Source organism: Miniopterus schreibersii (genome assembly GCF_964146895.1).
Source record: "Miniopterus schreibersii genome assembly, chromosome: 10".
Taxonomy (NCBI): domain Eukaryota; kingdom Metazoa; phylum Chordata; class Mammalia; order Chiroptera; family Miniopteridae; genus Miniopterus; species Miniopterus schreibersii.
The window spans coordinates 65,676,135-65,693,722 of NC_138110.1; the positions used below are offsets into that span (position 1 = coordinate 65,676,135).

The 17,588-nt window shown below is 41.3% G+C and overlaps 1 protein-coding gene across 2 annotated transcripts in view; it reads right to left on the reverse strand.

Annotated features, from left to right (window-relative positions):
• The window catches only part of SLC23A2 (solute carrier family 23 member 2), a 104,940-nt gene that overhangs the window by 49,851 nt on the left and 37,501 nt on the right, over positions 1–17,588 (reverse strand). For both annotated transcript variants that reach the window (XR_013999622.1, XM_081148712.1), the window contains one exon: positions 8,050–8,268. Coding sequence is in view for 1 of the 2 variants with exons in the window: in XM_081148712.1 (XP_081004838.1) it covers positions 8,050–8,157 (108 nt within the window). In the remaining variant the exon portion in view is untranslated. The remainder of the gene's footprint in view (positions 1–8,049; positions 8,269–17,588) is intronic.

Sequence of the window (17,588 nt, forward strand, 5' to 3'; positions counted from 1 at the left end):
CTCTCTCTGCAGTGTGGAAACATTTCCTCCCAAAGTCTTTTATAATTCTCTTAAGAGACAAAAACTGTGCATTTTTTACCTACCAAATTAGCCAAGTTTTGGGGGTTCTTACATGAAACTCCCAACAAGTGTGTGCTGCATCAGTGCCTGTGTGTGTTTTGATAGGAGAAACATACCACGTGTCCCACAGAGGGGGGCTGCGTGAACAGAAGGGTCAGCTGAAGGAGACTGGAAACAGAACATCCAAAGAAACTATAAGGAGTGGGACCCCCAGCAATTGGCTGAGGGGCGAAAGCTGCTGTTTCTGAGAGGCATCCTGAGGTGCCTTGGTTGGGACCCCTTCCCAAGTAAAGATGATGACTTTCAACGTTCCATCCCTACAGGAGGAAATGTGCTAGGCAGCACTCATGCACTGTGTTCTCCTAACTTAGTAACAACCCCCTTTCATGCTTGCCCTGGTAAGGCACAACACAGCCGCCTTAGGTCCTGGCTACCTGTCTTGAAAATTACTGAAAATAACTACGTATGAGTAACAGCACAACTACATTTTTAAAACACAGAGAAAAAAAAGACAAAGTATAAAAATGTTTACATTCTGGTATGGTAAACTACAACAAAGAGAAGTGCAACATTAGTGATGGCCTAAGAGAAAATACGGTGCAACACCAAACAAAGGAGCAACATCAAAATTTCATAAAAAACACCTGCAAATCCATAATACAAACAATCCAAAAGAAATGGGCTCAGGGTAGGAGCATGCAAATTCACAGAAAAAAATTAAATTACTCAACAAAGCACACAGAAAGCTATTCAACCTCATTTAAAATTATGGAAATGACAAAGTAAAATTTCATTTTTTTAACATAAATTAGGGGGAGATTTTTAAAGGGGAATCTGGTGTTGAGCAGGGTATAGAGAAAAGCTACTCTAAGTTGTTGGGAGATTATGTTCTTGGTGGAAGGGCCTTTGTCAAGGGTAACTCAGCACTGGGATTTAAAACAAGCATTTTCTAGGACCAGCAATTATACTCATAGAAACCTATCCCTCAAACATATCCATGCAAGTGGTATGTATGTTCAAGGTTGCTGGTTGCAGCATTACTTAAAATGCTGAATGCTTGAAAACAACCATGTACATCAAAAAGATAGGCATTGTTAAATTATGCTATATCCATTTCAAGAATAATATTCAGCCATTAAAAATAAAACTGATGTACTGACAAAAACTCCAAGAAATACTGTTTAAAAAAGTCACAAAACAGTAAGCCTAGAATTATCCCAATTGTGCTAAGAAAATAAAATAAAATAAAAATTTAATAACCTCCCTGTCTAAATGCTTTGTGAAGGACCCAGAAAAGTCACTAACCAATCTGAAGGCTGCCCCAGGGGCAAGGAACAAGGATGGGCACCTTTTCTTGTTCACTCCCAACTATTCTTTTTAGTATCTGGGTCTTTCATAATCAGTATGTATTCATGTTATTTGCACATTGATTTTTTAAAACAAATAATAAAAAAATATGTATATCAAAATACTAACAGTTGTTGTCTTTAATCAGTGGGGCCATTTTTCCCTTCTTGTCCCTTTACAGACATTGGTAATTTCTATAATGAGGACAATTAATTTTTATAACAGGAAGAAATGAAAAAGACTAAAGATCCTATATAGCTTAGATTGAAGCAGTCCAGAGAGCTTTAATCCACCTATTTTTGTAGTTGAAGAAATCGGACCAAAGAAAAATTTAATTTCTTATTCAAGGTCACAGAGATTACAACCCAAGCCTAAAACTAGTTTTAAACTGTGCCAAACATCTTGATTAACTGGTACGTAACTCTTACAGGGCAAATTTTCTTATATCATTTCAAATAAAGAGTTGCTGTTTTTTTTTTAATGATTGATTTGAGAGGGGGGGAGGGGAATGGGAGGGAGGGAGAGAGGGAAAGGGAAAGAGAAAGAGAGAGAAACATCGATTTGTTGTTCCACTCATTGGCTGATTCTTGTATGTGACCTGACCGGAGTTCGAACCCGAAACCTTGGCGTATCAGGACAATGTTCTGAGCAACTGAGCTACCTGGCCAAGGCCAAGAGTTGCTTTTAAAACTATCTCTAAGATATCCTATAGCTTTTTACACAAGCCAACTGGGTTTGTGGAGTTTGCTTGCCTGTAAAACTAGCTGCCAGCAGGATACATTTTCCCAGCCAAGTTTAAGTCCACAACATGAAACTAACTTACTATCCATGCTCCAAGTCCTAACACAGCAGCACTCAACCCACTGAGAAGCCAAGAGGTATATACACTCAGGATGAACTGTCTTAAAACAACAATGTTTAGTTACTAAATCATCAGAGAAGCCCAGATGTGATTTAACGGTCCCATCCTAGCTAAAACTAACATTCACCCACATTCATCCCCAGTGGCTGCAGGGAGCCTCATGAGAAAAGGGTCTCCTTTTGGAGTGATGAAAATGTTTTGTAACTAGAGAGGGGTGATGGCTACATAACATTCTGAGTGAGTTCAATGTCACTGAATTGCTCACTTTTAAATTTCAACTTTGTGTGAATTTCACCTCAAAAAAAATTTTTTTTAATCTGTTTATGTGGCATCAAAGAGGAGACTTCTCCCCTGACTTATTTCCATTCGCACACGCAATTGAATAAATAAGTGCTATAAAATGCAGATGCTCCCCAGGCTAGGAAAGGGCTCGTGTATTCATTCAGCAAACCCTGTCTGAGCACCTGCTGTGCCCAGGCAATGAGAATGCAGCCCTGCCATACAACCACCCGCCAGTGCCACCCGGGGTGGTGCCAGGTTAACGGCACCCGCTAAAACACTAGTTTGTTTTACTACTGTTTTTCCATTGGTTTGTTAAATTAGCTATTCTGATGGTCTATTTTTCAAAAGCATAAAATTTAATTTTAAAAATCTAGTGCTAAAATCAGTTCTTCAAGAAAGGTGCTGAGCTTTTTCTTTTTTTTTAAGACAAAAGGATAAAGAATGTTCCTGACACGATCAAAGCTTGACATTTTCGAACCTGTAAACATTATTCCAACTGGAAATAAAACATGTCCTGGAAAGCTTTCTAAACTTAATAAAAACAGATTTTTTTCTGTGTTATTAATAGCAGCACAGATAAGAGGGAAACCTTGGCATCTTTCATCTCATCAAGGAAATTCATCAAGTTTTTATGAAAAATGTCTGCAGATTATTTAAAAATCTTGTGGGGATAACATGTCCGTCCTTTCGTCCCCAAAATTATCTGAAACCAAACTTGTGGCTTTAAATTTCCCCTCCTAAACTAATATTGTACAATCACTCAATCAGCTTGAAAGCAGGTTTTCTCTGCCTAAGTGTTTCCGGTAAACTTTTTCTCCAATATGCAGGGTTTTATTGCCTTTGGATACAGGAGTGTGTCTATTGCTCAATAAATATAATGCCTTTATTGCTTTATTTCTAAGCTAAGACAATAATGTCAAAAGTATGTGTTTCCGAACAGCAATCTTAAGTTGGTCAAATGTACAGGAAATAGGAGTGAGAGCAATAGTGAAGGAGTGTCATGCTGAATGTCAGCATCACAGCAATGCCCATTGAAACTGACAGTAAAATAAACCTGTGTCACTCAACCAAAAATTAATCAGCAGCTGCAGATACCTGGAAGCGAAGGGTACAAGTAAGTACCTGGGAACCCCGAGCCTCTGATCAGAGGGTTCAGGACTCAATTATCATCTATTTGGGATCTGGTATAATTCACCCACCACTGTCATATGTCTGGTAGCTAAGTGAACCATTTTATACTAATCCTCTTCAGAATAGTTATAAAGTTCCTCAAACTGACTGCTTTCTATTCTTTAAAAAAGGTAACACACTCTTCTTACCCTCCCTACACAAACACACGATCTACAATTAAAATGTATTTTAAATAAAGATTAAAGATATCAAGATTAGTGTTTCCCAGCCTTTAACCCAATCTTTTAAATGAACATAAAAATCTCCCACCTGCCTTCAATATTACCGAAAATTTCAAAATTAACTACCATGAAAAATAAATCCAAGTGAGTGTAATACAGCATATGTTAAACCTACAGAGCTTGTCAACCATAGATGATACCCCAAAAAATGTAGCTGACAGATCTAACATTACACTAGTAATCCTAACGTTGGTGGGGGCACTGGCAAGGGAGGGTCCTCTCTCACAGAGCTGCTGGGAATATAAACCATTGCAATGAGGTTACATACACTAGGTTATCGTTTATTATATCAATGAATTAGAAATAACCCAAGGTCCCAATGAAACTTGTGGACAAAAAGGGGTTCTATAGAAAGTAATCTCACAGGGTGATGGGATCATAAATTCCTAACCAGGCAGGTCATGGTAGGCATATAACTTCTTTAGTAAAAGGTTTGTTTTTGCCTTAAGTAAGCCTGTCCACTGTTTCTGAGCCTCTAGGTTGATGCACCTCTGAAATGTCTCTTCTCAGAACCTTCCAAAGCTAGCCCAATCTTGTTGGCTGTCCTATAATCTAATCCCCACCTTACTTTTCCTCACTGTCACGTAATCCTCCTTAATTCCAAATGCATAAAGGAAGCTGCAAATTGTCTTGTCTTGGAACCATTTGATATCTTGGTCCATTTGGCTAATATAAATTCTGATAAAAATTCTCCGCAGATTTGGACCTTTATGTCAACAACGTAGAAAAATTAGATTCATGATTTGCTATTATGTCAATGACAAGGTATGTTTTTCAATGGCATTGACATGCCATGATATACTATGAAGTTAAAGGGCTTTATAAAGCAGGTTGTGTGCTTTATTTTTTAAAACATCAAATATTTGTTTCATCTCTGGAAAGAAATATACCAAAATATAAGAATGTTTTTCTGGCTGACAGGATTTTAAATGATTTGGCTTTTCCAAACATCATTATAGCATTCTATGTTTTCTAGATTTTCTGCAGTGAATGTATTTCTTTTGTAAATAAAGTTATACAATAAAACAATGACAGGAAAGAAATATATGCAAACTATTAAAAAGATAAAGAACACATAAATTTCCTTGCTATTTCCATTTCACTCTGACAACATGTGTACCATGAAGTCTGGGGAGAAATATGGGTGCTTTAAAACATGTAAAATTAAAGGAGGTGGGAGAAACCACCAGGTAATTACCACCATGCAACCTCCCATAGCCTATCTTCCCCCTAGACCACTTTATCAAATCCCAATAGGAAATTAGCTTTTTCTCCAACAGATTATGCTTTGATTAGCTGAAATATCTTTCTTCTAATCATTAAAGGTCAGGAGCCTGCCTACCTAGCTCAGGTGAACACAGGTTAGGCGTGAATGGAGAACCTAGAGGTAAGGGGTTCAGCAGGTAGCTGCTCACCTCCCACCTAACAGCACACCCATTGGGTTGCTGATCCTGGGGTCTCAGGTCTCTTCCAGGAGGGCAGTTCACCCCTTCTTTTTAAAGCTTTTGGCCACCCCCTCCTCTGTCTTGACTCCTCCTGAACCTCTCTCTCCTGGGTTAGCATTTTCTTCATATATTTTCTTATGCCTGGACCAGGCCTCTTTCTGTCATTATCAACTTTTTTTTCTTTATAAGACTTTCTCACAATTCATCACCACCTTCTATTAACTACTTAACATCTAAACTTTCCTTCCTTTACTTATAATCTGAAAGACAAGGGCAACGTCTTTACTAATGACAATAAAATCCCCCAAATGTTAATGATGAACAGGAAAAGCCCTCCATTTCTCTGGCTTGCTGGATTATAGAATTAGTCTGATCTGGCATTAAGTTTAATGTGTAAATTTACACGAAGAGAAAACTTCACTTATAGTAACTACACAAGGTGGGAGGGTGGGGACCCAACTGTAGTCTTCTCATCAATTCCATAACCACCTAATTCAAGTATAATGTTTATCTTTTAAATGCTTTATTGTATTTGCCAAATTTCCTAATAGGAGCATGTATTGCTTTTATAATCAGAGAAGGGGTTTTTTTGTGTGTTTAAGTCTAATCATGTAAGATTTTTCAAAAAGTTCCTCTAAAAAATGTTTTCAGCTGTTTCATATGCTTAAGTTTGATTATAATTACAGTAACCATATAACTTGTCATCCAAACCAGGATCCTTGTGAGCATAAAGAGGAGCTGTATGAACAAATACGCAGGACTGCCCCAGGAAACTCAAATGTTATCATGTCTGCATATACCCGTTCTACAAACCTCTTCCTAACTAGTGAATTAGAAAACTATTTTCTGTGCTAGGAGGTGCCAATGTAGAGTGTTCCGTGCTGACTTCAGCTGGTCACTCTCAGCAATAAAGCAGGAAACCTGCTCCCTGGCTGAGAGGAGACAACAGGGAAAAGGCTCACTCCTCAGGGGCAAGGGAATCAGGGCTTTCCTGACTAGAAATGGACATAAAGTATCGCCACAGAGCAGAATCTTTAATCCTATATTCTATCAATTCATTACTTCCCCACACCAACTTAAAACAAACAAGAAAAGCACCCTGTGTTTTGTTTGTGCATTTATTTCATCATCGGGTACCACCATGCACCCAGGTACCCAATTCCAAGCCCTCCTTGACTTCTGTTGTACCTCGCCACCCACATCCAACCCAACACCAAATTGGGTCGATCTACCCCTTTACCACCTCTCGAAGCTTCCTGTTCTTCATCATCTGTCTTTCCTCCTGGATAACCCCAAAGACCCCAGCAGGCCTGCCAAACCCTTGACCCAAATGCCATTTCCATCAGCTTCAATTCCCTCCTTACCCCACCCAGGGTCCATGCAGCATCACTACAATCACTCTCACACAAATCTCAACTGCTGTCCTCCGGTAGTCACCTGGCAAAGACCCAGTCCTGGCTAAATGCAACAGTTCATCCTTATGCCTCACCCAGCTCACTTTCACAATGCCTTAGTCACTGGCTGCCTGGAGGGAGCGTCCTTGCTTCCCCTCCTACCTCAGCAACCACTCCCTACCCACCCCCCTTTGCTGGCCCATCCTTGCCTCCACACCTCACGGAATGTTAGAAACAAGTCAATACCCAGGCATGAAATGCTCCTGTTCACTTTTCAAAGGTGATCTAATATAAACTTGAACAACTTACTTGCCTCTCCCTCTAGAAAATCTGTGTTGACCTTAAGCCTTCAATATGACAGAAAATCCAGTTTCAAAACTGACTTTACATGAAGGAAGAAAACAGTAATGTCAGTTGTAAAAACAGTAGAACATCTCTCTGGGAATTAATAGGGTAAAAATCAAAATGTAAATGCAAGTCAGGTCGGCCAGTGTACTTAAAGATGCCAGGTTCATATCTTCCTTCCTTCCTTCCTTCCTAACGTCGCAGTGACACGGATCCCAGGGCCACGTGTAAAGGAATCCTAGAATGGTGCTTGTGCCATTAACCTCATTCCAACATTAACAAAAAAACATCTGGAGGCAAGTTCTCTGAAGAGCGGTGTTCTTTTTTAAACCAACACTTTAGGTAACTTTCTACACATCGAGTCATAATTCTACATCTGGAAAATACTAGAACTGAATATAATGACTGTGTGTCATCAGCCTAGGCTGACTGATATCACTTGTACAGTAAAACTGCCTCTATCTTGGATGCTGCTGCCATAATGCAAAAATCACGGACATCTGGCTTCCAAACAGTAAGTCATTCATTCAATCTCCCTCCTTACAATAATACAAGTCTGATGTCAGGTTACAGGTTATTCCAAAAGAACACATCTTTGGAGATAAACTTAAGCCTTCAACATCCTCTACTGTAGAGTAAGCACTGGGCAGCCAACTTTTCAGCACTGGCGGCAATACATGCTTCCTTCCTGGAGTTAATCTCACTGCTTGACTCCAGGCCAAGAGCAGGGCCAAAACCATAGTTGGCCAAAGGGGTGCCTGAAGACTAACTCACATGAAAAGCATTTGGCTTTCAGGTGCCTTAACCTTCATGGAAAACGTGAGTACTAAAGCTAATCCTATGTTGATTTAATACAGAAATGACTTTAGAGTGATGGAGAAGGGAGGGGGGAGCGCTGTTACCGGAAGGGTGAAGAAAGCGGGGTGCTTGGCTTCATCTTCATATTTGCCTTCAGTTGAACTCCCGGCCTCCATGGATTTGGATGTAGTGTTCTTACCAATACCCATCATTAAGAAAAAGTGGGTGGTTTGGTCGTTGGGCTGGAAGAGTTGGCTTTTCCGGAACCTGGAGCACCTGATTCTCAGGCAGAGATGAGTCCCACAAGCACCATCTCTTAGCACCTAGAAGAGAGAAAGCAGCCAAATCACCGCAAGCACACGAACAACAAAGGACACATGGTCCTGGCGCATTTTCTGCATGGAAAAGTCAGAATACAAGTTACACCAAAACATCCAAAAACATATTACTTAGTTACACTTTTCAAGTCCCTACCCCTCTGCATTTACAGTCATTCACTGATTCTAAATATCCCCTAAAAGGAGGACCATACCTCATCAAAAATATCAGAATACTAGGGATTAAAAAATTTCTTATGGGATGAAGGAAAATGGGACCTTGGAAACTCAGGGATTTAATTCCATGCAAATAAAAATCACTCGTTTTCCTGGGGGGGGGGATGTCTTACAGCCCCCAGCACTATCCAACAGAACTTTACGCCATGATGGAAATGTACATCTGCCTTGTCCAACCTGTCACTAGCCACAAGGCTTGAGCACCTGAGATGTGGCTAGGGCAAGAGAGAAACTGAATTTTTAATTGCATCTAATTTTAATTTCAATTCAAAGAGCCACTTGTGGCTAATGGCAACCATACTTCAAGTTATAGCCAATTTATTATGACTGGCAGGATATTAAAGTTCCAAATTCCCTACAGGTGCGCAATTAAAGGCATGAGAAGGCACCCAAAGCATAAAAAAAGAGGAGATAAAACTAATCTAGGATTCAGTGGCTACACAGAATTCCAGGTAGGTGGCAAGATGAGCTTTAAATGGGCTAGCAAAAGTCAAAAATAGGAAATTACTGAAAGAATCCTATGCAGCCAAGTTTTGATGAAGAAATAAATTAAAACCTCAATGCTGTACAAAAAAAGAGAACCGAAACATTCAATAGCAATCAAATAACAACATAAACATAAAGAAAAAAATCCAACTGTCTCCCCCAAATGGAGGGGAGGTAAAATAATGAGAGATTAGGGAATAGTGAAGGAGATCAACAGTAGACCAAGATGGACCTGATATGCTCAGAGCATCTGATATTATTTAACAAGGAAAAGTGCAATGCTCCAGGCTAAGAGGAAACCTAAGCAAAAGTCAAAAATAGGAAATTACTGAAAGAATCCAGTGCAGCCAAATTTTGAAGAAGAAAAAAAATTAAAACCTCAATTTCAAACAACAAAAGTATGGCTTGGACAATAAGAGAGATCCACCCAATGATTAACAAGCATTTGGAGAATTTGGGTTCAAAAAATAAAAGGCACAAAAGATCCCTGCGATGGTAGGCACATGTACAAGAAAACGTGCCTAGGTATGCCTCAATTTTAATGGGAGGAAAAAAACAGTACAAGCAGGTAGGGGTGAGAAAGAACAGAGAACATTCACTGGCAGTCTGAGAATGATGTCAGATCTTAGCATCAATTAATTTCCCACTGAGAATGAATGAACCTGGCCCAGCTATCCAGCAAATGTGAAGACGCACCTATAAGAAGTTTAGAAATACAAGTAGGAGACCTCCTATTGAAGGAATTCTGGTAAGGGCACTTTTCATTCAACAGAAACTTTGGGTGAGGCAGGATATTTTGAATATAAACAAAAAAGAGAAAGAATTACTCAAAGTTCAAGAGTTCAATAATTAGAGGGCAAAAATAAAAAATAAAACAGATGCCAGAACTTTTAAGTTCTGCCTCAGTGCAGCAGAGGAGTGGGATGCACACATTTATTTTTTCAGAGGTGGTTCTTTTGGTTTAAATGTTCATATACATTTATATTCTTGTTCATATCATATCCATGTTCTGTCTAAAGCAGTGGCTCTCAATCAGAAGTGATTTCCCCCTCCATGGGACATTTGGTGACGTCTGGAGACATTTTTGGTCATCACGCCTGGGGGAGAAAGACTTGTATCTAACAGGTAGTAGCCAGGGGTGTTGCTAAACATCCTGTAGTGCACAGGACACAGTGAAGAATTATCTGCCCACAATAAAGAATTATCTGGCTCAAAATACGACCAGTGCCAAAACTGAGAATCCCTGGCTTAAAGGTATTTCCCTCCTGGCCAGTCCTGTAGTGGCTGCTTCCTGGAAGGCGCGTCATATGGAACCTCTTAGCCTCAGCATTCAGAGCTCCAGGAAGGAAGGATTTCAAGCCAGGCAGAATTATACATATATTGTTTCTTTGAAACCTTCAGTGCTCAAGATCCAGCCACCTCAAGGTCCCAACATCATGACCTCAGTTTCTATAAACTGTTCTTAGTCCTCGATTCACTGCTTTTTGTGCTGCCTCTGTTGAAGCAGCAGAAGCCAGAGAGACAACAGCTCACTTGTTAGGTCTGGTTGTCAGCATCACAGGCATGTGTGCTTGTTTGGAGGTGAGGTACAAGCAGAAAAGAGAAATGGAGAGGTGTGACCCTGAAGGGCCCTGAACCTTGCCCTGAAAACATTTGTGCTATTGAGGTTAAAAACTGAGTTTTGGAGCCCGGCCAGGCGTGGCTCAGCGGTTGAGCGTCGACCTAGGATCCAGGCGATTGGGGTTCAATTCCCAGTCAGGGCACATGCCCGGGTTGCGGGCTCGATCCCCAGGCGGGGGCATGTAGGGGGCAGCCGATCAATGACTCTCATCATTGATGTTTCTATCTCTCTCTCTCCCTCTCCTTTCCTCTCTCTAAAATCAATAAAGATATATTTTAAAAAACAACAACTGAGCTTTGGTGTCTGAAAGCTCCCAAGAAACAGTAAACTGGGTAATTTTACATTCTTAGTTGTATCACTACAAATGGGAATAAATTGATGTGTGTTAAATGGAAAAAATTTTTTTCACAACAGATAATGCACTGAATATGCAGAATATAATTTGCATTTGCTAGTTAGAAAGAAGGTCAAAGAAGTAAGTTGGCTAGAATTTGCATAAATAATATTTCATAGTATCAAAACCTGCAAAGCACATAAAATTGGAAGGAGACTCTCACCCAGAACCCTAGGAGGTCACCACTGTTCAGCTGGAATCACTGCCTTCTGCATCACTGAGGAGTCTTTTTTCCATATTTTTATTAGATTTTTGTTTTGTTATCCCCCAAGTTAATATTGTACTTAGATATCAAATACAGCCAGTCAAAACTTAAAATTTTTATTTCTTCAGGGGGAAAAGGGTTTTAAAAAATGTATTTGATGTACCTAATATTGAAATGGAGAAGAGAGTTAACGTAAAAAAATACTTTGTGTTGACACTGAAATGGAGAAGAGGTTTAATGTTTTTAAAAGCCATATTAACTGAGTAACACTCCCATGGAGAGAAATACTATACTAAATATAAACCCATTATGTTGTATATATTAAAAAAAGATATTTCCCTCCTCCCCCAAATGGCATCCCAAATGTGCCATATGGGTACTTCGCACAAGATCACATCCCCCAAAGGAACCATGTGCCAGTTTGAGAAGCAGGGGCATGCATATCACCAAATAGAGCAAAGCCCATAAAGGCAGACCTTTACCTTGACAGCCAGGAGCTTGTTTTCCAAAAGGTGTGACAGGCAAAGATGGTGAAATACTGCTAGATTTTCACAAGACCACATGCCATACAGTCATATTCAGAGACACCAGCAAGCTCTTTGCTCCACATCCAGCCCCATCGCCTTCAGCATGCCAGCAGAGCTTTCCAACCCACACTGACCCATGTTAACTTCAGGGGAAATGATGAGCTTTTTTAAAAATTGATTTGAGAGAGAGAGGAAGGGAAAGAGAGAGAAACACCAACCTGTTGTTCCACTTATTTATGCACTCATTGGTTGATTCTTGTATGTGCCCTGGCTGGGGATCGAAACCCCAACTGTGGTGTATCGGAACAACATTCTAACCAACTGAGCTACTCGGCCAGTGCAAAATGATAGACTTTTTAATGTAGAATACACTTAACTCTCCCAGGATGATTTTATCTTCCTGTTTGTTTCAGACATGGCCATCCACTGCAGCAGGAGCCAGCCCTCTGCACTGTCCCCATCACCAGGCACAAAGGGGGACAAGTTTCATCCTGACAAGACCACTTTCCATCAGGTAGTCAGTACACTTTCCTCTGCCAGGTATTTAACTGACCCGCACAAGCTCTACTGCGGGGACCCACCCACTCCCTTTGCCAGTCTCTGACACCTCAGCACCCTTTAGAGTGTCCTGAAAACCCAAATGAGCACAAGAGGGGGGGGGCCCAAGAAAATACAGGGCAGGATGTTCTGAGAAGGGCTCGGGCAGAGGGCTGCAAAGCCTGGGAAAGGTGGGCACCCTTGTCGGGTACGACAAATGGAGGGAAGAAGGGGAGAAGACAGTGAACACTGAACAAAGAAACACATCCCTGGAAGTTCCAAAATGACAGAGCACTCCACAACCAAGTACTCGGGAGTGATGAAGACAGCCTTAGGGGAAAACCGCCCACAAACCAGAGATCACAGTGAGTTTCTGTGTGGAGAAATGCCAAGGCTCAGAGGCAAGCACAGCAAAAGATAAGAAAGGGGGAGAGTGGAGTTTAGGGTATGTGTTAGAATTTTTGTCAAAACAAAAGGTGAAATCCCCCAGGGAATCTGACACAGGGAGCAAGTCACTCACAGTCCTCCCTTCTTCTTACTCCTTGCGAAAGAAAAACAAGCAAGGCCACTGCTATCTTGGCCCTTAACCTCAAGGCAAAGGGGCAAGGATGGGCTAAGGGATGAAAGGTCAGGTTCACCAACAATGAAAATGATGAGGACAACACAATGAGAGTAATGACAGTTCTCCAGTTAAGCACCTGTGTGTGCCAGGCACATCTCTTCCCTGTCATTATGCAAATAGTATTATTTCTCCCTAGTAAGCATACTATTACTTGATTTGCACAATAACTACAAAAGTAGAAACTGAGCTTCAGAGAAGTTAAGCAACTTGCCAAAGGATGCACAGCTAAAAGCAGTGGAAGAGTAAAACTTTAACCAGTAGTCCTTTCCTACCAATGTTTATACAAACAATACATAAAACTATGCTCACTTTATAGCCAACCTTCCTAGAGGAAGACAGCCCGGGCCAGCTGACCTGTAGGCACTCTCTGGCTGACCTGCTGTGTGGTTCCTGCCCTCCCTGTGATTTGAGGGAGCTCTGAGGGACAGGGAATGCTGAAGCCCACCCTCCTCAGACCAAGAGTCCCAAACCTGCGTAGTCTGGTCACTCCACAGCACAAGACATCCTTTCATCAGCAGTACACACACAACAGCCTCTTGTCATTTTCTTATCCCATCTTGATGGATCTACCACTCGTCCATACTACAGGCAACACGACCATGCTACAGAAACTACCATGCCCTCTGATGGTGTCCTAGTAGACACCCAAATTCCTTAGCAAGGCTAAAGGTCACTGTGTGAAGCTTGGCCCCCAATATGCTGTCATTTCTGTCTTTCAAGTCCTGAAGGTAATGGGTCCTCTTCTAGCCCTCAGGCTCTTGCACACACAGTCCCTCCAAAATAAGCACCCTTCCCCGTGGGGTAGCTCCCATCAGTGCTTCCTCTGATCACACCTCACTGCACGTCTGGGAACCATGAAGATGGTTCTAATACAGCGAGACAATGTCTGTGGGCCCAGCCAGACAGCTGCAGAACAAGAGGCAGTATCCACAGCCTACAGCCCCAGCTCCTAATGCTGAACTTGGCACTTATATTAAAGGCTTCCCGTATTTTTGTGGAATGAATAAATGATGCTTAAAAAATAAAAGTACCTGTTATCTGTGATAAATAGACACATTAATGCCAAGAACAAGGCAGGTTGCAAACATTGCGTCTATCATTCAACTTACAGATGAAGGAAGTATTTGAAGGGAAAAGACCAAATTATAACCATATCAAGAGATAAGAAAATCTGAAAGAATCTATACATAAATGGTGAGGTAAAAAACATGAGCAAACCTCCTTCAATGCTGACTGAAACATTACCCAGATGCCAACAATACGCATCTAGATCAGAAGATGGCAAACTCCGTAGCCGGTTTGGCTCAGTGGTTAGAGCGTCGGCCTGCGGACTGAAGGGCCCCGGGTTCAATTACAGCCAAGAGCATGTACTTTGGTTACAGGCTTGGTCCCCATGATGGGGACCGTGTGTGGTAGGCAACCAATCGATGTCTCTCTCTCTCTCCCTTCCACTCTCTTTCTAAAAAGCAATGGAAAAAATATCCTCAGGTGAGGATTTAAAAAAACCCCACAAAAACATCCCCCACTGTCTGATTCCAAGGGTCTTCGCTGGAGCCCAGGAACCTACCTTGTTAAAAAATGCACAGATGTTCTGATGCTAATGGTCCTCAGATCACCCACACCTTTGGATGGGTACCCTGGGGTGGGATACAGCTATTTCCTCTGCTCGAATAAAACTATCGAGACAGGTGACAGTATGACTAAGAAAGAAGACTTTGGGGTAAAAAAACCTCAAAATCTCTGCTTGCCTAGTGGTAGTTTGGTCTTTACCAAGACACAAACAAGAGCTTTCAGAGTTGGCCAGGTTGAATGATAAAGCACATTTGAAAAGCCAACTAATGGCTCTCTGCTCAAATCCCATCATTAGAGGATTATAGTTGAACTGTGGCTGCTCCATTGAATTCTGTTTAATGCTGTCATCTGACCTGACTTAACTGCTTTCAACCCAAGCCAAAAAGAGATTATTGGAACAAATAGCCTCAATCTGTATATGACCAACTCCCTTTAAATGTACTTACTTAAATGGTTGCCTAATACCTAGGGTCCTGTTTTAGGGAGGTGACACTTGTGACACTGATCCTAGCTATCATTATTCTACTTAAGTGGCAATGAATGAACTTGTAAGCCGTGGTTATTGTTTGCTCCTGTGATGGTGGTTACGCAAACAGGGTGTAACTGGAAAAAAAAAGTCATTCTACAGCCTTTTCCAAAACACTCCAAGAACTCTTGCTCTTGTTTTTCAAACTGCAAGTCATTATCCACTAGTGGGCCATGAAATCAACTTACTGGGTCTCAACCAACGTTTTTAAATGATTAAATTTAACAGAAAAAACTTCAGAGCACATCTCACAAGGGTAAGTAACCCAGTTTCAAGGTAAAATGCTTTGTATTGTGTGGGGTCAGTCAAATACAGCATAAAAGTCACCAATGTAACTGAAGTTCTGCCCAGTGACATAAAAGGCATATTCCAAGTACCCAATTTAAATAGGTTATTTGCTGGCTTCAACTAATATTTCCATAAAGATAATCTGCCAGCCTGGCAGGGCATGGCTCAGCGGTTGAGCGTCGACCTAGGATCCAGGCGATCGGGATTCGATTTCCGGTCAGGGCACATGCCCGGATTGCGGGCTCGATGTTTCTATCTCTCTCTCTCCCTCTCTCTTCCTCTCTCGGAAATCAATAAAGATATATTAAAAAAAAAAAAAAAAAAGATAATCTGCCAAAGTGATAAAAGGTGCTTGACTCTAATAACAAAATATTATACTATACCCTCTCCATGTCAATGGAGTGCCCAAAATCATGGCCTCAGAGTGGCTTTCTTTAAAATCTATCAAGCCCCAAACTAAACCACTTCAATGACTGTAATCAAGAAAACATCCATGTACCCCTGAAACTTTTACAATTTTATTAACCAGTCACCCCACTAAAGTCAATAATAAATAAGTAAAAGGAAGGAGGAAGGGAGGGAGGGAAAGAGGGAAGGAAATAAGGAGAGGAGGAAGGAAGGAAATCTCTTGTTGTACCCTATGAGCTGTGCAGCCTTCTGTCACTGTCTTGGTTTATGGACTTATTCTCTTAAGAGGGAGAAAATTAAAAATAAACCAGATAGCCCTGGCCAGGTAGTTCAGCTGATTAGAGCATCAACCAGATACGCCAAGGTTGCAGGTTCAATCCCTGGTCAGGGCACATATAAGAATCAACCAAGGAATGTATAAATCAGTGGAACAACAAATCAATGTCTGTCTGTCTCTCTCTCTGAAAACAAAGCAAAAAAAAAAAAGCCACATAAAACCTAGACTTCTGAAGGGGAACCCAGGGTTGAGGGTCAGATTCCATCTCAGAAACCACCCACTGAGAACCCAGAACAGACCTTTAGATGCCACATCCCCAGGGCCCACTTGACTTGGAAGTGTAATGGGCTTATTTAAAGAGGAATTAAGGGCTGAGCTGCTCCCAAAATTAAGATAACTTGCCCTCCCATCATCAGCACCTAGTAGTTGCTAGTCCAAAGCTCTCAACAGTTGAGTGAATTATTCACGAAGAGTCCTCCCCAAGGGTAGAGTCCCCCTCTGTACAATTTATCTTTATATTCCTAGCTCTTAGCACAGAATACTCAGTAAATGTTAATGAGATACACATTTACCCCAAATAGATGGCACTGAATGACTGCTACATCGGAAACATTAATGCAAATGACACAATAAAAATCTGTGGTAAGACTCACTTGCCCCACAGCAACAACCCTGCTCTAAGGTGGAAGAAAGGGGCCCCCTGGGCAAATAGCACTAGGTTACTTAACAATCACCTAAAAATGGAGTCTGGGACCTCAACCAAGGGCAGGAGAGGACACAAAGTTGCTGGATAGACATGGAAATATTCCTGGACCATCCATGGGGTGAAGTGGGGAGGATGATTCCTAATTGAAAGCGACTACTTTATGGTGCATAAGTAAAATGCACAACTGATAGAACAAATGTTAAAGGATACACCCTCCCTTCAGAAAAACCCTTGTCTCTTCTAGAGACTTGGTCCTAAAAGCCCTTGGTACAGAATAAGCTCTAGTCCCAAAATAAACTCTAAGTCCTAAAAAAGCACTTCAACCCAGTTTGATATGGCTGTTTGCTGATGTTGCTTTACACAGGCTAAGTTATGAAAAGCAATGCCAACCTATACAGAAGAGAAGATATCACTGACTATATCTTCAGTGATATAGGAGCAAGAGAGTACAGTAAAAGGTCAGGAGCAAGAGAGTACAGTAAAAGGTCAAAGTTGCGGACACCTTATTGGTTTGGGGCTTTGAAATACAAAGTCACTAGTGATCTTTGTTTTTCTGACCTAATGTTGTAGGTATGAGATGCTGTGGCTGGTATCGTCCACCAGAAATCTCTTCCCCAAACTTTATTTAAATAAAATTATGACAAGTCCTTAAGACTCATCATCCTCATCATGCCTCTCTTGGCCCAGGTGCCAGCCACTAGGACCACACTGACCTGTGTCAGGTCTTAGCTTAGCTCAAATTCCCAGGTCTAAGCTCATAAAGCCTCCTTCTCCAAGAAGCATTCCTGCTTTAGCTGCCCTTCTTCCCTGTTCCCATGGCACGTGGCTTCTTTGTCCAGCTCCCTGACCAGGCAGGGATAGGGGGAGAAACGCAGTGTCCATCACAGAAAAGGCACTCAAATATCTGGAGAAGACCTAAA